This window comes from Bombus vancouverensis, chromosome 5 (assembly GCF_051014615.1).
Source record: "Bombus vancouverensis nearcticus chromosome 5, iyBomVanc1_principal, whole genome shotgun sequence".
Taxonomy (NCBI): Eukaryota; Metazoa; Arthropoda; class Insecta; order Hymenoptera; family Apidae; genus Bombus; species Bombus vancouverensis.
The window spans coordinates 3,439,313-3,461,871 of record NC_134915.1 but is presented as its reverse complement, the minus strand read 5'-3'; the positions used below and the strand labels follow the sequence as shown (position 1 = coordinate 3,461,871).

General features: G+C 33.7%; 1 protein-coding gene and 2 non-coding genes across 7 annotated transcripts in view; all 3 read left to right on the top strand.

Annotated features, from left to right (window-relative positions):
- LOC117159861 (uncharacterized) overlaps positions 1 to 22,559 on the top strand; it is a 213,852-nt gene that overhangs the window by 52,428 nt on the left and 138,865 nt on the right. The window contains exon 1 of one of the 5 annotated variants that reach the window (XM_076618337.1): positions 13,750 to 13,925. The exons of the other annotated variants lie outside the window; for them this stretch is intronic. Within the exon in view, the coding sequence (XP_076474452.1) occupies positions 13,924 to 13,925 (2 nt within the window). The 5' untranslated portion in view covers positions 13,750 to 13,923. Of the gene's footprint in view, positions 1 to 13,749; positions 13,926 to 22,559 lie in introns of those variants that run through there. 5 annotated transcript variants of the gene reach the window in all.
- TRNAP-UGG (transfer RNA proline (anticodon UGG)) lies at positions 21,869 to 21,940 on the top strand. Its single transcript has one exon. It is a non-coding gene; the product is annotated as a tRNA-Pro (tRNA).
- Positions 22,243 to 22,314, top strand: TRNAP-UGG (transfer RNA proline (anticodon UGG)). Its single transcript has one exon. It is a non-coding gene; the product is annotated as a tRNA-Pro (tRNA).

Here is a 22,559-nt window from a genome sequence, read left to right as displayed (position 1 = left end):
GTATATTTACATTCATTCTAGTCCATTTACATTCAATTCATTCATTTCGAAAACATTAATCGTTCAGTTACTTACACTTTCCAGCGAATTCTCCGCTTTATTTTGTTCGCGAGGAAAAGAAACGTGTATTTTTTATATTTACGCTCATCCCAATCCATTTACATTCAATTCATTCAGTTCGAGAATATTAATCGCGTTCAGCCAGTTACACTTACCAGCGAATTCTTCGATTTGTTTTGTTTTGTTTGCGACGAAGAGAAACGGCTATTGTAATCAGTGTTGGGCAAAATTTTATTCGAACGCCAGATAACGAGTAAAAATAAAGAACGAAATTTTATTTCCCACTGACGAACGAATATCCAATCGAACAAGCATTTATCCGAGTAAACATTTTTTCGTATAAGGAATTATTCGTGCAGGAATTTATTTATTTTAATTTAGGAATAAGAATTTAATCGAACGATTTATTTCGATGAGAATCTATTCGCATAGAATTATGATAATTATATATCATGTAGATATTTACGTGTCGCGTGGAGAATGAACATGGTACTGAACGTGATATATTTTCAAGCTACATTATCAAGTTATTATAACATTGTAATATTGTAACAATATTGGAATAAAAATTTAATCGAACAATTTATTCCGACGAGAATCTATTCGCATAGAATTATATATTACATTTTTTTTTATTATTTAATTTCTACTATACAATTTGTCCAGCTGGACATTCGGTAAATTTATATATTACATGTAGATATTTACGTGTCGCGTCAAGAATGAACATGGTATTGAACGTGAGATAATTGTCAAGCTACATCGTCAGATTATTTTAACATTGTAACAATATTCATAATTAACCTTTTTCAAATGCCAGGTTAGAAAGTTTATCGTTCTTTGTAAATTATTTCTTGGGTAAAATAATACTAAGAATTGTACCCGGTGTCTGTATATACTTGTACAAAGTTAAGCGCGAACAAAAAATGATTCGTATTATTATTCAAAAAATTCTGCAATCGTTATTCGAGTAAATATAGAAAGTTCGTTACGAGAAACAAATAATTATTCCACGAAATAAAATATTCCACCGATATAGATTCATTCAGGTAATTATTTCACATTCGAATTCGAATTCGAATAATACCCAATTTTGATTGTAAGTAGCCTGCGAACCTGTGACTTTTTCCACGTTTAAATGACGTTTCCTGAATTCTGCAATGTCTTTCGTCACGCGTTTCACGCTTGTGTCATGGCTGGAATCGCTTGATGGGGGAAGGATAGCAATAGCAACAGCAACAGCAGTAAGTTCTTTCGTGTGCAACGAACCACTGTCGTGTTTCGTTCCACTCCGTTCCATTCTTTTAAACGGCAAGGAAAAGGTCGCACATCTATTGCCGCATTAGACCCTGGTTATGGTCATTGCGCCAATTCAGTTCGACATCCGTCCACGTCATTCGTTCGCGTGTGGACAGGCACTTCGTTTCGTCGCTAAATAGCCAGGGCAGGATGACGTTTCGACGATACTGGCCGAATTCAAAAGGGTCATTGACGTTGGACAGATCAATGGTTTCGCCTTGGATCGTAGGCTTCTTAATTCACTCTGAAATCGATCGTTAAACTCGAACACTGTAGGATATATAGAGGAATTATTGTTCTTAGGTCATCGACGTATTTATGTTTATGTAATACGTCGAGAATGACGAGAGACAAGTTACCATGAATAAAAAGGTGTTCTTTCACGTAGTTAAAGTAGGTAAATAAATTTCGTTTTTGTAACTTCTAAGTAGATTTTATCGTATCGTGTTACGTTGTTTATACAGGGTGGTTGGTGGCACAAGCGGAAAGGGCGTGATTCTACGCAAAAAAAGAAGTCGAAAATATAGAATAAACATTTTTTTTTAATTTTTTCTTTTTTTAAATTTTTTTAAAAATCTACAGTGAGACCCGTTATAACGAGACGTGATAAGGTGTACGCGTACCGAGCGAAAATTCAAAGTCGATTTTCTCGAAAACAAAGCCTCAAACGAAAAATTTATATTCTATATTTTCGACTTCTTTTTTCGCGTAGAATCACCCCCTTTACGCTTGTACCACCAGTTACCAACCACCCTGTATATTTGCTTAGGGATGGGAAGAATCGTCACTTGGCAATTAGGTTTTGCCTCTGATCGCGGAGTATTGTTCTTAGATCATCTACACAATTACAACGAATAAAAATTGTCTAATGATTTATTTAATTTTAAGATGTTTTTTCAAGCAGTTCAAGTAGGTAAATAAATTTCGTTTTTGTAACTTTTAAGTAGATTTTATCGTATCATGTCACGTTGTTTAAATATTTGCTTAGGGATGGGAAGAATCGTCACTTGGCAATTAGGTTTTGCCTCTGATCGCAGAGTATTGTTCTTAGATCATCTACACAATTACAACGAATAAAAATTGTCTAATGATTTATTTAATTTTAAGATGTTTTTTCAAGCAGTTCAAGTAGGTAAATAAATTTCGTTTTTGTAACTTTTAAAATTACATATTACAATTACGTATTACATTACATCATTTGTATATTTACTTAATGATGGAAAGGACTATTGCTTCGTAATACGATATTTGAGCTCACTATAATATAGTAATCACTTCGGAATGTAGTGATTTGCTCGTTATTCGATGCAAATTTTCACGTAATCAAGTCATCAGTTACTGTGACGTAACCGCACTCGTGTCTATAACAAAAGCTACATTTCTTTTATTTCAAATTCTAATAGAATTTTAAACCTAATCATACAGCAGTTATGGGAATGGAGAAAGACTTATCCCAGTCGATATTTTCGTCCACGGCGCGTTTTCTTCAAATTATTAATTACTACGAATATTTTCTGTTTTTAACTTCGATACTTTCTCCTTTCTTTAAATGTTTGTAAAGCCTCGGCGAAAGGGACGTACAGATGGGTTTCATGGTTCTTTTGTAAGCGAAAGAAAAAGGTTCGCCTGAGGTTATTTGGCGGTAATGCGTTTCGAGGTTATGGTACATCATTGTGCGTTTCACGGATCGCATGACGATAGTAATTTTCGACTGTTAGGCGACTGTTAGGTTCCACTCTTGAGCGCCTCGTCGAAAAAGCCGAGGAATGAGATAATAGCAAACTCGTCACACCGAATGCTTATTTTCTTATTATCAGTTGTTATTTCATTTTCGGTGTTTTCATCTCTTATTTTTCTGCTTAATCGCTGCTCTAATACCACGAATGGCTCGCAAATATCGTACATTATAATTCGACCGTGGATTTTTATGCACCTGTAGGAAATATTAAAGTGCAAAATTGCGCAGGATACACGTGATACAAAAAAGTACGTAAAATATTCAAAGTACAACACTGTGTGTAATAGCTGGTAGATAAAACAGTTTTCTACCGAGGTTGTAGTTCTTCGATTATATTCTCCTAAGAAAGGAATTTGCTTGAAAATCCGCAGTCTAATTATAATTTAAGATCGCAGGAAAATGACAATTCTTGTTTATTTCTGTAGTCTAGATTGTCTGTAGCATTAGCTTCAATCTCAATGCGATTATACGGTATATAAATACTGAGATATGTGTAATTTTGTGTGCTACACTAGATTAGTCGCGTAGTAGTGACATACATATACGAGTATGAGTGTATAGGGGTATGTGCGTGCACAGCGTCTCGTAAAACAGAAGAATACAACTGTTCCGTTGGTAGTGTAGTAAAGAAGATGGTGAGACAAAGAGAGCGCTGAGACGCGTGCAAATTCGTATCGACGAATATCTTATACATCGCATATTAGATAAATTTGAAACTATTTTAATATCAATTCTAAGTGTAATCTAAGTGTTCCTATACGTTTATTTCGGCAATTAAGATCCACACTTCTCAACAATAAAAATATCTTCGAATGATATATTTGACATATTATTGAACGAGTTTGGCAAGAGTCAGCCAATCCATGGCAAGATGCGTCTATATTGAATTTCATGCAGGACACTCGCTCTTTGTTCACCTACGATATACATTTTTCCATTTAATCTGTTTGAAAGTCGTAACAAGAGATCATCTTTTTGAAACACGAGGTTCAAAGTGGTTTCTGTTTTTATCGTTATCAATCATAATATCGTTATAAATCAAAGCATAAAAATCCGCGATCTATTCATCGTTATCGTAGAGAGATCGCTCGCGTCAATTATCGCTCGATTATGTGTAAGTAAAACTCAATGCGATTATCTCTTCGAAGCGTAAGGATCGTTGGGAAAAAGCCAAAGTAGGCGCGTGGATCCGTAGAAGAAATGCGCGTTTACTTGTCGAGTATACCAGCTGGCTGCTGAAGCGAGCAAAACTCTCATAAAAAGAAGACTAAGAAGAAAACACCCCACTGACCTCACTAATGAAATAAAATAGTCAAACTCGAAGATGGTATTCCGCTGGGGGTAGCCATCCACATATTATTTAACAATTAAGTTAGAAAAATTTACCAAATGTCCAGCTGGACAAATTGTAAAGTACGAATTAAATAATAATATTAAAAAAAAAATAACTTGTCGAGTAAAGTAAAGTAAGTTCTATCGCAGACCGATGATGGAGAAAAGGAGTTGAAGTTAGACGAGTTGCTGGGGACGGACACTGCAATGTCCTCACTTGGCATTTTCTCGATATCCAGAGGGTGGAGAGGATAAGTAATCGGTGAATGCGTGTTTCCAGGATAGAGAAAGTCCAACATCTGTACGTACCGGTCGCACCATGTAGCGACAGGTCGTGAGCGTGACGTTCGAGTGCCCGACTAACGGTTCGCTGGCAATAAAATAAAGCGCGGCGCGTTTAAGCGAAGGAAAAAAGCTAATTGCCTGCTAATTCCAAAACATTACGCGTTGTTGCGTTTTACTTGATTATGAACGGTCGTCGACTGCTTCAACTATCACTAAACACCCGTTGGCTATCGTACGATGCTATCGCTGCGCGGCAGCGACTATCTCAAAAAAAGTCGTTGCGAGACACGCAACGCAAGGTACAGGCGAAAAAGTCGATGTAAATCAGTTGGGGCCGCAGGTGTTTATCAATCGGGGGCTAAAGCACGCGGCAAACGTGCGAGCGTGCACACTGCTCCATGGAAATTAGCAGAGGCTAAGTGTATTCGAGCGTATCGGTCCGCTTCACGACGCTCCGATAAATCGCCGACGCTTGCTGCTTGATTATAAAAATATCTAACCCACGCAATAACGGCTGTTGCACCGATACGTGCGTGGACGATATCGGACGGCGACAGTGATACGTCATTCGACGCACGTCTACACGTGACGACGAAGCTGGCAGCAACGTAATGGAGGTTGCAGTCAAGGCTGTAGAAAGGCGTTCCTTATTGCATCTTGCGAGCCGTACTAACCGGTCGTCGACCTGCCACGCTGCCGACTCTTTGTGCAAGGTCATTTTACTTATTGTTAGATTCGTTTTAGTGCGCGCGTATTCTTTCGACCTGTCGTTGCCTTTGTTTCGCGGCCACTCGCGTGACCGAGAGATGAATACGTTCGATGAATCGGGAATTTTGTAATCGGCTGCCTAACAACCCGCCAGCGGATGCGGTTCTACCTCGGAAACGGAATAATTTTATAATACACTGATTCAGTCGCGTCGATCTACCGGCGTCGTAGTTTTCTTGTTTCTTTGTTTATCTTTTCGGCGTTTTATCGTTTCATTGCTTTATTGGGTTCGTCGGTGAAATGTCTCTATGGTGGTAAATGAAACTGTAAAATTTATGCTCTATTTTTGTATTTATTAACTTTGCTGTTTAAAGTGTAACATTTTTCCTATATTATGTTTTGCGAAGGTCTTGGGAAATTTCACGTTGCCCTTTTTAATATGAAAGTGATAATTTCGCTTCAGGCGATTATACTTGGAATTTTAATTAACCAAAAATTGAGTACGACAGAGATAATGTGACTCATAAAAGCAAGTAGATGAGAATTAATTATTTTGTACGGTTAATGATTGAATATTCCAAGGATGAATCTTGAATATTCCGCTTTGAACTCGGTTAAGCTTTTCGCTTTAATAATTTCTAGCAAATTGATGTTATGAGAACGTAAATATGATAAATATATAAAAATGATTTACAAACAACAAATTGGAAGATTTGTACATTTTTCCACAGTATTTTCAAAGGAAACCTGGAAGAGAGCTTCTAGCCAGCCAGAACGTAGAATTTTGTCTAAAAATCGCATTTAAAATGTCGCAAGTAATGTCATGGAAATTCAAACTCTGTACAACAATCTCAATCATACTTCAATCAAACTTGGTTAATGCAGATTCTCCTATTGCAGCACAGCTTAAGAAACTTCATTTTCTCGCTTAATTGCGTTAGCGAGGCTTCGCTGCAGCTTTATCAAGAAACGTTTCCGATTCTAGCGACGCTGTATCTTCTTAAAATATATCTTATCGATTTTATCGTTTCGAAATATCGAATTTCCCCCGTGTCATGCACACGAGAACGAAACTCGAACATTGAAATATCCTGTTCGCTGCTTTACGGTATCGCGAAATGAGAGGAAGGAAAGAAATTGGGATAAATTTCATCCGAAGTTGCCGGCAACGATAATAGCTGGAACTTTCCGCTATTCGTTGCTTTAATTCGAACCGTTCGAGAAGTTTACGAACACTGAGGAAATTATTCCGCTCGTTGTTCGAAGACCTCCGAGTAACCCTGTTCTGCTAAGTTCAACGAATTTTCTTAGCCGGCTACAAGTCTTGCGAAGAAGCTGCACTCAAGTTAATTAGTTTTCCGCCCTTTTGCGTAAGAAAACGTAACGAGGGTTGTCGCGCCGGTGATAACTCCCTTTCACGAAGTCATTAAAGTCATCTGCCTGTTCGAGGGCGCGATACTTTCCTGCTCGTCGTTTCAACCCCACCAAAGTTAAGAAGCTTTGTGGAAGTCACAAGTGAACCAGTTTTTTGAGGCGAGAGACGCGATTAATAGTCCTGGAAGCGTCGGGAGGTCGGAACAAATTGTCCCGCAGCCTTTGTAACGAAGCACGAGTCTTAAAAATTTGGAGGGTCGTCCTCCAAGTTTGGAAAACGATCTCGTTATAAAACCATGAGAGTGATCGAACGCTTTAATCCATTATAACGCCATACAAGTCGAAGGCTACACATTCGCATGCAATCATGTTTTTAGGAAATATTTACACGCAACGTTGCGTACATAGCAACGAAACTTTATGGTTGTTACCTGGGTCAAAGTAATAAAAAATAAAGAAAAATCCATTAAACACCGAATGATAAGGTAACGACATTTTATTTACATCGAGTTTATATTCTTGCAGAGGCACAAACACAGTTTTAAGAGAAAATCTCATTTCTTGGAAACTTCGAAAGAAGACAATTTTCGTTTGTAATTTTTCTTCACCATTTTTCGAAGAATAGGAAATTAGATTTTGTTATATGTAACACAGTTTATGAAGAGCCACGACGAGAAAGAAGAGGTGAAAGTTATAAATGAACTGTTCGAAATGCTACAAAACACAGTGGCATTTTCGATTTCGTGTATCGTATAACGTTTAAATGGGTCTGTTCTGCATACAAACTCGCGTTGCTTGTAAATAGAGAAAGGTTGTTGTGTTTTGATATTGGAGAATAGATTGTCATAATATGGATGTGAATTGCAGTAAATTGTTGGACAATTAAATATAAATTAATGTTTTACTTTATTGTTATTTCATACAATGAAGTCATTATATAGTTTTGCGAATAGATGATCACCATTCGCTTGTAATTTTCTATTATATATGAAAGAGCTCGCTGACGAAACTTCGCGTTTCATTCAAAGACAAAGAATCGAGCTAGAAAGTTACATTAGCCGTCTCTTGAACCGTCACGTGTCAGTTCAGCGTTTCGTTCTTTTCGTGGACAAAGCGCTCGATCTCTTTTGATCTATTCTCTGGTAAAACACGTGTCAACGTTGTCAAGAAAATAGTTACGTTATGAGAAACACCATCATTCGGTTAATAGGAAATGTGATTGCTTAAGGCAATTTTTATGAATCACGAGTTCAATGTAAGACGCAGTTTTTCTTTGTCAAGAAAATAAGCCGTATTATTATCCTTATTAACCTTCAAGGAAATAAGTTCAGAGACATGGTATAGTAGCCAGGGTATATACAAGTATGTGTGTGCATGATGCACTTACTTTTAAATTCAATTAACTGCGTTGTGAAAAATCTAATTTCTTTTCTTTTCTACCTGCTGTTCGATCGCATATAATATATTTAATAGATTTAAATATACTTTGTTTGTACTTTGTGATATAAACGTTATAATTACAGACTGACTTTTAAACTTTTACTTATAGTAATAATCAACTTGCTAAATTGCATAAGCTGAATAACGAAGACTCTTTGTAGACAGCACTGTAAGTGCCAAAAGTAAAATTTTTTAACGGAGAAAGAAACTTCTCTGATTTAAAATTATTTCCACAATTTCTGATTATTTCGTCTGATTATTATGATGCCCTTAAGAGTACGATAATCATGAACCGCATCACAAAATTTTCTACTAAAATTTTGCGCTAATGTAGACAAAGTTCATCAGAAAAAGTCACCGTTTAGTCGTAGAGAAAACTGAATGTGCCATTCATTTAAATTTGGAAGCACCGTAAGTTCCATTCCTATTTGTCCCTGATGACTTGTACGAAACCAGAAAATGTACTCTCTTCGAGATGTTCTTTTTATTTTTATTATAGAAGTATATTTTCTACTGTCACGAGTAAGAATTGTTATAAAATTATAGAAAAATTCACATTGTTTTATACAGAGGCGATGTTGGACTTACCGGTGGTATCAACTTTTAACATTATTAATAATTATTTACAAATGGAGATTGCTCTTAACTTCTACGTCACAGTGTTCTCATTGGCATGTGACGTTACACGATAAAAAGCATTTTTTAATTTTTGCAGGACTTTTTTAATTGAGCATGGACCTTCCCCATTTATGTGGTCACCAATGTATATATTTGTCTAATGATATTATTATAATCAAATGATTTCCGAGAGATACAAATAGCATGATACGAAGTTATTTAAAATATAATTACACGTCAAAGATGATTATCAACAGAAATTTCGAAACGTTGCAGTAATGTACGTTTTCTTGTTGTATATTATCTTTGCATATGTTATCTACGATAGTGTCTTGTCCATTACGTAATCATATCAGGTGGAAGTTTGCTTAGTTATGTTATTAACGACGTGATTTGTACGCGATCAACGTATAACGTTATATTCTTTTTCCTTCCGTTCAGAAGTCGAATAGAATAACAAGGAAATTACACCTACGATTCGTATGATTTAAAGCAGCTCAAACACTGAAAATGGCATTGTAACACGCGTGCCATAAATTTACAATGTTCGCATAATGTATAATGTATAGTATATTTCCTCGACATTGAAATTCGTATGGAGACACCAGATAGATATTTTGGATAGATCGGTAGAATGTAAAACAGATAGTAAGGTTGATATTACGTTTACATATACAAATAATCATTATAGAAAGATTTACGTATTATTACGATTACGATTTTATTTATTTTATATTTTTCTTATTGGGTCGTCCCAAAAGTTTCTTTCGTTTTATAAGGAAATAATAGATGCACAACATTTTTTTATTTATATTATTTTATTGAATTATGTATGATCTATTTTGTAGTAATAGAACAGAATTTGATCATATGTAATTCAATAAAATAATATAAAACAAAAAATGCACTACATTTTATTGAATTAATTTTTTTGGAGCACATTATTATTTTATTGAATTATGCATGATCCATTCATTTTGTTCTATTACTACAAAATGGATCATATGTAATCCAATAAAATAATATAAAACAAAAAATGCACTACATTTTATTGAATTTATTTTTTTGGAGCACATTATTATTTTATTGAATTATGTATGATCCATTCATTTTGTTCTATTACTACAAAATGGATCATATGTAATCCAATAAAATAATATAAAACAAAAAATGCACAACATTTTATTGAACTTATTTTTTTAGTGCACATTATTATTTTATTGAATTATGTATGATCATTTTGTTCTATTACTACAAAATGGATCATATGTAATCCAATAAAATAATATAAAACAAAAAATGCATAACATTTTATTGAATTGTATTCCTATTGCTTTTTATTTTATTTTATTGAATTGTATTCTTATTGCATATTATTATTTTATTGAATTATGTATTATCCATTGATTTTGTTCCTTTACTACAAAATGGATCATACATAAGTTAATAAAATAATAATGTGTAATAAAAATAAAATTCAGTAAAATGTGCATTTTTTCTTTTTGTTTTATACTGTATGATCCATTCATTTTGTTCCATTACTACAAAATGGATCATATGTAATCCAATAAAATAATATAAAACAAAAAATGCATAACATTTTATTGAATTGTATTCCTATTGCATATTATTATTTTATTGAATTGTATTCTTATTGCATATTACTATTTTATTGAATTATGTATTATCCATTGATTTTGTTCCATTACTACAAAATGGATCATACATAAGTTAATAAAATAACAATGTGTAATTCAGTAAAATGTGTATTTTTTCTTTTTGTTTTATATTGTATGATCCATTCATTTTGTTCCATTACTACAAAATGTATCATACATAATTCAATAAAATAATAATGTGCAATAAAAGTAAAATTCAATAAAATGTTGTGCATCTATTATTTCTTTATAAAACGAAAGAAACTTTTGGGACAGCCTAGTAGAATCGATTGTTATATTCTTCTTTAATTATATAACTACCTCTTTTTCTTTTAATCTTAGTTATACTTTATCTACGTAGTCAAACAATTGTGTTACATTGTGATCAAAAGTTTAATATTATTTCTATCTCAGTTCGACTTTAAATAGTATAACTAGTTTGCTTGACGTAATTTAAACATAACTATAGAGTAACTCGCGCGTGGATATTCAAGTTCATTTAAAATTCGCTTTCTTTATTTAATCTATCTACATATATATCTATTTATACATTATTCTGGCGTCTGTTCGAATTAATCTTCAGAACCTTCTTTTAAGTTTCTCCAGCTTCGTGAGAAACTGGATGGATTTTGATGCATTTTCATTATTTTAAAGAGCGTTTCACGAGTAAGGTTTAGATGTTTGACTTTAAAGAAAGATTCTAAAGTATGAATCACTCGCGACATGAGCGTTAGAGGGTCGAGCCAAAAGCAACCAAAAATACAAACAGTAGACAATTTGCGGATATTCGCACGAGCGACCTTCTTCGCTTCGATCGTGTTTTGTTTATAATCGCTGCCACGATATAGCTACAAGACACGACCTTCTCTTCCAAGCAATGTCTTTCTCTTTTCGGCGTGCGTCATGTCACAGGCTTCACGACTCCGCTGCGTGATAGCCGGGCGCTGTCTCACAGGTCGCAGAACGTTTACCGAGCCAATAGAAGTTCACAAAACATTATTATCGTCAGTCATATTATTAACACATTGGTCGTCCAGCGTGATTCGGTTAAGTTTCCTGCGGGGTCCAATTCGACCGTCGGTACGTAGGACGTAAATAGAGCGACCAGCAGGAATTCATTGTTTATCGCCTTCGATTCATTGTAAAGAAAAGATTATTTAGTTCTGAAATGGAGAAAGCGATAAGTTTTCCAGGTAGACTATTCCGAGGGATCTCAGATCTTTCATTTAGTCGATAAGCATACTTGTTTTTTTTTTTAAGATGTTTGTTAAACCCAAGATACAATTTTTAAATACATTTTGGTATTCACAATAAACGGTGAATTTTTGTAGTGATGTTTTAGGCAAAAGTACCGATACGCAGATAAGCATACTTGTGAGACGTACATCAGTGATTTTTTTATCCTCAAAATGATCAGTGAACAGACGATGACGAAGTCTACAACTATTGTTGGAAGTTCCCAAAATCACCCCTAGTGTGTTTCGAATGTTTTGACAATTACCGTGCGACAATTACAGCATAATGTAATATTTTATCTAGAATATAAATTAATAAAAAGTATGGTATAATATATTTTTAATATTTTTGTGTTGTATATCCTATATATAATATCCTATATTTAATTAACTGGAACAAGAAGAGCGTCATCCATACTTGGGTGACGGGACCCCCACGGAAGTACACCCGTCACATAGATATGGGTGACGCGGCGACCAACGTGTTAAAAACAATTATATAAGACCCCGAACAGATGTCAGTTACAACTAACAATGACTAACAATTATTTTTTATAATTTTACATTTTATATACAACAAAAATTCTATTACATTTTATATATGTCAGTGGTATAAATATGCAAACTTCTCGAAAAGTGGTTGTCGAGAAGCATTCGTCGCTACTTTAGCATTCAATAATTTGCCTTATGGTGAACCTTGACCTTACAAAATTATTCCTAACGCATTTAAACTCAGCATTCAATGGATACTTGCCTTTTCACTGAAGTATCAGATAATCTGGTTTACGAAGATCCATTCGTTAAGTACGTTTCTGTAGCGTATCTAAAGTGTTTTATATCCCTTCATCCGCTTCGTGTATTTATAATATTTCGCGTAGAAACAGCGGCGATTCGGCTAAGCACGACCATAATTTCGACAAATTAAGTCATCACTGTCGAATCTTATTTATAGCGGCGACACCGAGAATAAGTGGTACTCGTTCTTGTTGCATCAATTGTTATCTTCGTCGTTCCTCTTCGTCCCTGATGACCTACACACCCGGTAAATGGGGCAAAGAGCAAGCCAAGAGTCGAGGATACACGGGTTATCTCATCGAGATCTTTAGAATGAGGTCACGCCGATCGCAATTTATCTAACGCAGATCCTCGTTCATTGGTACGCGCGACGATTCAAACTTTTGTTTCTACCTTTCTTTCACTCGTGCGAGATTCCTTTGGAAACGAAAGCGTCGCTAACGCGGAGAAAATCGTGTGCCTCCATTGATGATCTCTCAGCTGTATCGCAGTATTACGTAACGTATCCGAAATTCTCACGATCGTTCGTGGTTATGTGAATGTTTCTACGTTTCAAATTCTCCTCTGTTATCCCGCGCGAATAAAATATTTAGACCGATTGCTAATCTTTGAGAGCTGACGTAATTGAACGATGATGCAAGATACTTCTAACGAGTGAGAAATGTAATTTCAATTATAGAAATATATCGGTATCATATCATATTGATAGAACAATATATCAATCGATCGAATATAAACGATATATTAATATCTACGTATTTTCCTTATATAAATTTATTATTTGCGACAGTAATACGATTTATCATTGTCTGTGTTATGACTCGTAGATTTAAAGTGCGTCAGAGTATCACAGCTCTGAAGTATTACAAGTTAGAGAAGAATTGAAGTAGAAGGGTCGGGCAAGTCCACTTTTTAAGAAAATCGTACTTGTTCAAGCTTTGTGTAGTTTTATACATTGCCGAGCGATCTATGCAAAAATCAGACAAGTTTAATACGTTCATAACAATTTTTCGACTTACCCAATATGATCTTTGGAAAGAAGAACCGACCATGTCCAGGACTTGACCAGCTTTTGTTCTAAAATATCGCAATGGTGGCGCTAATGTTAATCTGTCAGCCAACGTGCTTCGAATGTTTGGTAAACTGTTCTGTTAATTGCGTGTCTTTCTTCCTGTCGATTCGAAATGTTTTCGGACGAACAGTAATCGTATCGGTCATCGGGAAGTAAACATGTGCCAACGAGAGACGACCAGTGGTTTATCTAAGGAACTGTTTGTGGAGCACGAAAGAAAGTGGGGCAAAAATAAAGATGTGAAAAAATATTACATTTCAAATACCCGACATTTTAAAACAGCGGAGGAGATAGGCGTATTTTTCAAAAATGTAAGAGTATCATTTCTTGTATCATTTGCCGTACTAATGCCTTTCTAAGGCCAAAATATTAATTGCTTAAACGAGTCGTATTTAATTCAGTCTTATTCAATTTTTCGCACCATTTTTAAAACCTGCTGTTGCTCAGCTTTTACACCAAGATCCTTAATTTCATTAGGAAAAATGTAAATGGTTTGGAACAGTGCGTGACATATCATGCGTGTGCACTTGGGAAATAGTAAAAATAGTTTTCGAAGGTTTTAAGGATAGTTCTATATTTTTAAATGTAGCTGCAAATTTTTCCATAAACCAGCCGATGCATTCTCTTTTTCTCTAGAAAAAAATATCGATAATTTGTCGTATGAAAGACGAAAGAAACGAACGTATAAGAATATCTTGTTACATATATTTTTCCTCGCCTTTAGTTAAAATATCTTTTAAGCCAATCAATTAATTTTGTATTGTAGTCGGTAGTTTTCGTAGCTCGCGAACGTTTCGTGAGTTTTGGTTCGAGGATCTCCTTGTTATCGAAGAAGATAAAAAAACAGATATTATAACACGTACGTATATTGTGTATTGAGCACAAGTTTTTATGAAATGCTTATAGCACAATTTGATTAATGAGGTTTTCTCAAGATCGCATATCCATCTGAGTTTGCTACAAGAATGGCGATTAACGCGCTGCCTTGGGAAGAAACGTGTACATTTGTAGAGATTAGTTTGGTATTTTTACGTGAAAGTGATTTATTTCCGTGCACTTTCGAATGTTTCAACATCTGTTGTTAATCTTTCTGGATCATGAAACATAAATACTGGTAAGGGAAACATTAACAATGGATACCTGTTTTATGCTTTGCTTAATAACGTGGGAAACAATGCGATTCGTTTGATTTAATTAATCTATTAAAATTTATTCGTTCCGTTTCTCCTCTTTCTTCTGAGAATTTCATAAGAATTGAAATCTTTCGAATCTGTAGTCTGCTCTAGTTCATATTTGTTGCTTTGTATATTTCATATACAATAATTTCTATTCAATTGTATTCTGTGTATAATTATATTTTTACCAAAGAGTAGTTGTAAAATGTACAAGTAATGAAGGAACAAGTAATTAATAATAACAATAAATTTAAGAAGCATATGTTCGAAAATAAGTAATCAATTTTAAACAAAGAGTACAATTTTGACACTGTTATCATTATTGAAATATTATTTGAAGAAACCACCTTCTTGTAAAGAATATTTAATTAGTATATTTTTGATATCTTGTTAATTTGGAATAACTGAATGCATAATTATGTAATTTAATAAACATTGTATATAAAATGGTCCAGAAAATGGGTATGTTTTTTATACCGTAGTATATAAAGTATTTGTTATATCATCTGTGTAAAACAAAAGGCAAATTTTAATGAAATATCAGTAAAAAGAAGAGAATCTGAATGGATGATCAGTGGCATTTACAATAAATTTTCACAAGCGATGTAATAATTGGCAGGATCGCAGAAATTCCTTCTAAATGTATTCTTTTAAAATATATATTTTGTTAATAAACATTATATACAAAATGGTCCAGAAAATGGGTATGCTTTTTTATACCGTAGTATATAAAGTATTTGTTATTTCATCTGTGTAAAACAAAAGGCAAGTTTTAATGAAATATCAATAAAAAGAAGAGAATCTGAATGGATGATAAATGGCATTTACAATAAATTTTCACAAGCGATGTAATAATTGGCAGGATCACAGAAATTCCTTCTAAATGTATTCTTTTAAAATATATATTTCGCTCGTTAATTTTTCTCCGAAGTTTTGCGAAAATTGAATTTGCTTAATGGTTCTAATTTTTTAAATTCCGATAAAATTCAGATAAATCTCTCGGGAAATATGCTTTGCGTGTGTGCATTTCGAAAATGACATCGGTAAACGTTATTTTGCATAAGATATTAACGTTAGATAAGAACGTAATTACTGGTCCGTTGTCGATATTCATCGTAGAATTTTGATAATTTATTCGCTAAAAACTTGAATAATATTTTTGTACTTTTACAATTTTGTTTTATGAACAAACCATATTGTATATTATTTTGACCACTGACGAATACATATATTTATATTTATATAAATAATATTAAATATATATATATTTATATTTGTCAGTGATCAAAATAATATACAATATGATTTGCTCATAAAACAAAATTGTAAAAGTATATACATATGCATCGATAAAAACTGCAAAATTTGCAAACTTTGCAAAGAACCTGCAAGCAATGTGATTCTAAATATTATGGTAACAGCTGCTGTAATGATAAATGAGCTTTTCTATTGCATTTAATTAGATCTACATTATTTTATTCTACATTATATTAGGTCGTCCGAAAAGTTTCTTTCGTTTTATAAGGAAATAATGGATGCACAATATTTTCCGTTTTATATTATTTTATCGAATTACGTACGATCCATTTTGTTCTATCAAAATAAAGATCAAAAATGTTCGACAGATTAGGTTAGGTTAGGAAAAGACGTGTCTGTAAAAGAATGACAATTTTCGTACAACCTAGTATCAATAAAATATCAATAAAATTAAAAAAAAATATATATATATATCGATCATATTGCTTGCAGCTTTTATCGATGCGTTGTCGTCTACTTTCGAGTCTGTTCGATTCACCTCGATGTTAGCAGATTAACACGTAGAAAGTACCAAGCCTTAGCTCGATCGCGCGTTAACTGAAGAGAAATACGTTGAAAGTTTCACAATGTCACATCACGTTATGGATGTAAAGGGAAACGTCCACAACGCGTAATGGTATTTCCACAATGTCAGAACATGTTGTGTGGTGGTGCGGACTCACGAGACAAATTTCGCTTCTTCACAATTTTTAATATTCGATCTTAACATGTGCGTGCAGTAAAGTAAAGAGCAGCGATCCATAAAATCATACGAATTTGTCTTGTCTACTGCCACATAAATATTTTGCTATGTTTATTTAGGACAGACATATGCATTTATGTTCACTTCCATTTGTATTTCTTTTCTCCTAACTAGCATTTCTCGTGCAAATGTAAACATGAAATTCTTTATAGATCGTAAACTGAAGAAATACATACACAATAAATCGTATTATTTATCGATTATTAAATAACAGATCAACGAAACGATTGATTATCGACATATCGATTAATGGAAAATTTAAGCATAATTCCTTGCAATTAGTATAATCAATGTTTGGTAAACCAGAATTCGTGTTACATTCGTGTTCAAAACTGTCTATAAAACGAATATTCGTAAGACAATTAAAACATCTCTCTCTCTCTCTCTCTCGTATGAAAATAAAATCGATCAATTATTCGAACAGCTCGTGTCGTGATTAGCTTGTACAGTAGTTGTTACTACTGTGATTAATTGGTACTATAATATATAAATAAAAACTAACTATCTAATTATTTAGTACTTTAACTTCTACCGTACAAACTATTTGCCATTATCTTCAAACCCTGCTATTTTTTCCTATCTCCCAGCATACATTTCAGATTCTGAATATTTTTCACCGTGTCACGTTTTACCATAAAATTACGAAATCCTTTGTAAGTGGATTTTTCTACACGGAAAAAACGATGGAGGATTCCCGCGTGGTTTCTAGATGGAGAAAGGAAGAGTAGGATTATACAAACGGGAGAAATATTTCCACGCAAGCCACACAATTGTTGTCCAGCAAAGAACTATGGTATTTACTTACCCTTAAGTGTACAAGCGTATCGACGAGAATTTTCATTTTTTCCTCCCCGGTCTTTTCTTCCGTTCGCTCGTTTTTTCTATTTTCTTTCGTGCATCGACATGGATTTAACGAGGTACCCTTTTCATTATGCGACGCAAGAGGTCGGCTTGCTTAATGAAGAGCGGGTACGTTGGTCGACGTTAATTGGGCGACGGGAGCTCAAAGCTCGAGAGCTTAACTCCGTCGCGCAAAACCAACGCCCCTGCTCTTTTCAAGCTCTTCGTAGCGAATGCCACATTGTTGATCGTCGTAGAACCGGTTCGCTTGAGCACGCTGTGCAAAACTTGGCGAAAGATGAATTTTTTCCGCGACACCCGCCATTCTTTGCGCTCCTCCCGCCGTTTTTCACGGCGAGCTTCGGCTTCCTTGTAAAACACGACTGCCGCAAGCTTTAGTATGTAAAACTTGGTACGTTCGTCCATGCTTCTACAGATCAGGGCTATCCTTTATGTCTGACCTCTTTTACCACGAAATTCTACCTAGAACGAATGAAAAAGATGGACATTTTTTTGGGGATAAAGCGCTAAAGAATTTCACAATTTAGTTCTATAATTTATATTTTTGCACGTAATATTCGTTGAATATGGTAGTTTGCAATAATTTTAATAATTCAGTGAATTTTTATAAGATTCGTTTAATAATCTCATTATTAGAATTAATTGGGATTAGTTTATTACATTAGATTGTTAATTAGAAATAGATTTAATACTCTGGTGGATATCTGTGTTATGTTATGCAATGTTATGGAAATGTGGGAGGAGTAAAGAACATATTTTCCGTGTTATTAACAGTACATAATATTGTACGTATAGGTGCAAAAGAATGTTTTCCTAGATTTTGGGTAACAAAACACGGAAATTGTATCGTAATCTATTAATCTTTGTCACGTCGCTTAACTTGGACTATTTATACCAGAGAGTTTGATAGTGCATCTGAACGACGAAACTACATTTGAATATCTTCATTTGAATATTTACATTTGAATATCAAAGTTGTGCAACGCTCAAATTCCTTAAACACGAAATACCTTAACCCGTGGTTCACCGATTAAATTAATCCATGAGCTACAGAATTTACTACGTGTCGAGGATATTTCACGTTAAATGTATTTTAATAATAGAAATCTCCGTTATAATTAGACGGCAAATATTCCTATCGTAAATTACGAAATAGATTTCCAACTCATAGTCATAATGTTTTCATGTTTCATCACTAAACATCAACTGAGAATAGTTTCGCCTCGACGAAATTCCATTTTGGGTACAGTCTTACGTCACATCTGTCCGAAGAAATTTATCAAAATATTCTTGGAACCGGTTAATTGAAACGAATTAATTAAAAATCCGAAGGCCTTTTCAAGTGTATTATTTTATGGGTTAGGACTAGATCTCTACGATGTAGATCTCTACGATGACGAATCTACTGCAAATGTTTATGCAAATTGGTATTTTTATAGACCTGATTAAATGGTATCTATCCGGCATTTCATCCACTAAATATTATATCAAGCACTATACTTGGGATATTTTATAAACATGGTATCGCATGTTATGATATTTCCTCGGTCAATTATTATATTTGTTCTTAATTGGAAAAAATTATAGACGAATCATGTTGTAGCTATAATTCATATTTTATATGATAAGGAAGCAAGTAGAGCGTGACATATTAACAGTTTAGTAACAGTTTCATATAATTCATAATTTATAATCTGCACCAAGTACCAAAACATTAATAAAAATCAGAGGTACCTTGAAACTTTAGAGCAGATATGTCCATCTACGAATATACTATTATATAAAAACAATGACGTAATTAATGTTATAATCATTAACATCTTTTAGAATGTTCGAGATTATTGAAATGAAAGTTTACTAAAATGTTCGACAGAGCGACAAAAATACGTCTAATCCGAAAACCCAATGAAAATATAGTAATATAATGTTACAGTAATAATAATAATAATAAATGCAATAATAATAATAATAAATACAGTAATATAAAAATACGAAAGCCGCGATTATCCGACGTGATGCGCAAATTCGGATAATGAAAGGTCAATTAACGTTTATAAATCGTATAATAAAATCATAGCAAAATGTTGATAATGTAACATCGTACACGTACTTAGGTTTAACACATTGCTTAATCGGTTGGAAGTTTGATTAGCTGATTTCACAATATCTCCACTATCTGTCCTACTCCTCGCGTTAAAATTCGGGAAAAGAATAAAATTATGGTAAAATTCAAATCACCTCGGGTAACACGGAACTTCGGTTAAACGGGACTCGAATAAGCGAGACTCCACTATAAACTGTGTAAAATTAATTAATAATATATCGAATTTAAAAATTCGCCGTATGTAAATTTTCTTGGAATTTTATCATATGCAACGTACAAGGTGTAATCTGTGCAGTTTTGCTATAAGAAATTTTAAATTTCTTTTGAATATGCATAATAAACATTCGCGGTTTCGCGATGAATCGACTGTCCGAATTAAGAAGAACGATAGAACGCGTCGTTTAACGACCCGATGGCCTGCAAAGGGCATCTGTGCCAATTATCTTTCCTTCACGGAGATGCGTTTTAATCGCCTGCTCTGGCTTCTCCATGGAATTAACAGACGTTGCACTGCATGCCAGGCCGATTCAATTATTCGACCTCGTAAACACTGCGCTCCTGTCCAATGAACGTTCAACTACTTTACAAGATTTGTCATTGTTACCTCGATGTCACGAACACACGCTGCTCTTCGCGTATTTCTGCGATAATTAACTGGAAATCTTTCTACCTGATTGATCGCCTCTTTCCATCTACCAAGCGCGCAACTCTCTCAACAGTCTGACAGTTACAAAAGTCGATAAACTTATAACGGGGCGTAAGACGAATGCGTACGGTGAAAGAGAGATAAAGTTACGAAAATCAGAATTTGTTTCCTCTTACGGCTATCGTTAGTTATCGACATTGTGTTCTTTTAATTTGTACATAATATTAAATAATAAAATAGTACAATTACTAAAAATAGTAAAATATTAAATAATAAAATAATAATAATAGTACGTAATAATAAATAATTTGAAGAAGAAAATTAGGAAGGATGCTCTTTAGTGGCATACAATTCTTCTAATTGTAAGAGAATATAATAGAACTGCAGTATGCAAACTACTTAATGTCAATTGTTAGAGCATCGAGAAATTAATGATCGTTGATATTCTAATATTATCGATCCGTACACTTTCATCTATATGAAATGTTCATTACTCAAAGTACCTGGAAATAAGATATTATAGATAGCAGATGATGGACATCGTGTTAATTAGTTGCTAAACTTAGAAAATTGCTGCGAAATATTTCTAATTATAGATACGTCTTATCGAAATTAACTTCTATAGTTAATAGGTGTGATAAATTAGAAAAATATTTCCACGATTAATTCTTCTAATATAGAATATGTAGTATACTGTGGCGTATAAGTTAATCTAATGACAGATAAAGAAATTGATGTTTCAATGCCATTGTGATGCATCGTTTCTAAATAAATGAAGCGTCAAATTGAATTTTAAGCTTGAATTTTATGCTTTTAAGAAGCCTTAAAAATATTTTGTATATGTTCAAGGAAAGAAGTCTTCTTCTTCTATAGTTAATAGGTGTGATAAATTAGAAAAATATTTCCACGATTAATTCTTCTAATATAGAATATGTAGTATACTGTGGCGTATAAGTTAATCTAATGACAGATAAAGAAATTGATGTTTCAATGCCATTGTGATGCATCGTTTCTAAATAAATGAAGCGTCAAATTGAATTTTAAGCTACAATTTTATGCTTTTAAGAAGCCTTAAAAATATTTTATATATGTTCAAGGAAAGAAGTCTTCTTACTAGAAGAAAATTTTCCTTTCAAACAATTAATCGTTCCCCTGTAATTTCCTATTTTATAGAAAGTACGTATTACTTATATTCGTTAAAAGTAGCAAACTCTTCTTATTGGAATTCTTATTGGAATAATAGCAGTGTAAAAGAGTCTAACAAAGTACAGTTTTTGAAATGTCTCGTCTTTATTATTTAGGATATGATATTGTTTAATTTTGACAACGAATTAACAAGGGAAAGAGATTTTATAAAGTAAAATTCTTCTCAGTCAGAATTTTGTATCCCGAAATCTGTTCCGCCAAGGGGCTCAGTGGTCTAGGGGTATGATTCACGCTTTGGGTGCGAGAGGTCCCGGGTTCGAATCCCGGCTGAGCCCGTGTACTTTTTCGCAACTTTTTTGCAAAAATATATTTTTTGCATACAACATTCTCTCTAAACATAAGAATCATCCTCGTAATGTTTTTAGAAGTAAAGTTGGAAGAAACGATCAAAATTATGTTGAGATGATGTTTTTCTTCTTTTATACGTACGTTTATATTTACGTATAAATGTTTTTGTTATAATTGGATCGTTTTGACGTAGGTAGGTAACACGTGGAAAGAATAATTTGGAAAATAGTAGAATTTTTTAGTACGAGCTTCAACTTGTGGTGAAAGTATAGCAAAGAACAAACAGAGCGGCTCAGTGGTCTAGGGGTATGATTCTCGCTTTGGGTGCGAGAGGTCCCGGGTTCAAATCCCGGCTGAGCCCAATTTTTTTTCCGCGAATTTTTTTTTTGTTATAAATCGCGCTTTCAATAGCTTTGTAATATTTCTATTTTTTTTTTTTTGTAGAATTCCGCATATTTTCTCAGGACATCGAAATGAATTTGTAACATGCGCGTTTTTTTACGATCAATAACAATAATCAAGCAGCTCCTCTCACATGTTTCGTGCTTTTCTAGAAATTTTAATTCGCCAAAGAAATGCATATTTTACAATTATGATATAAATACC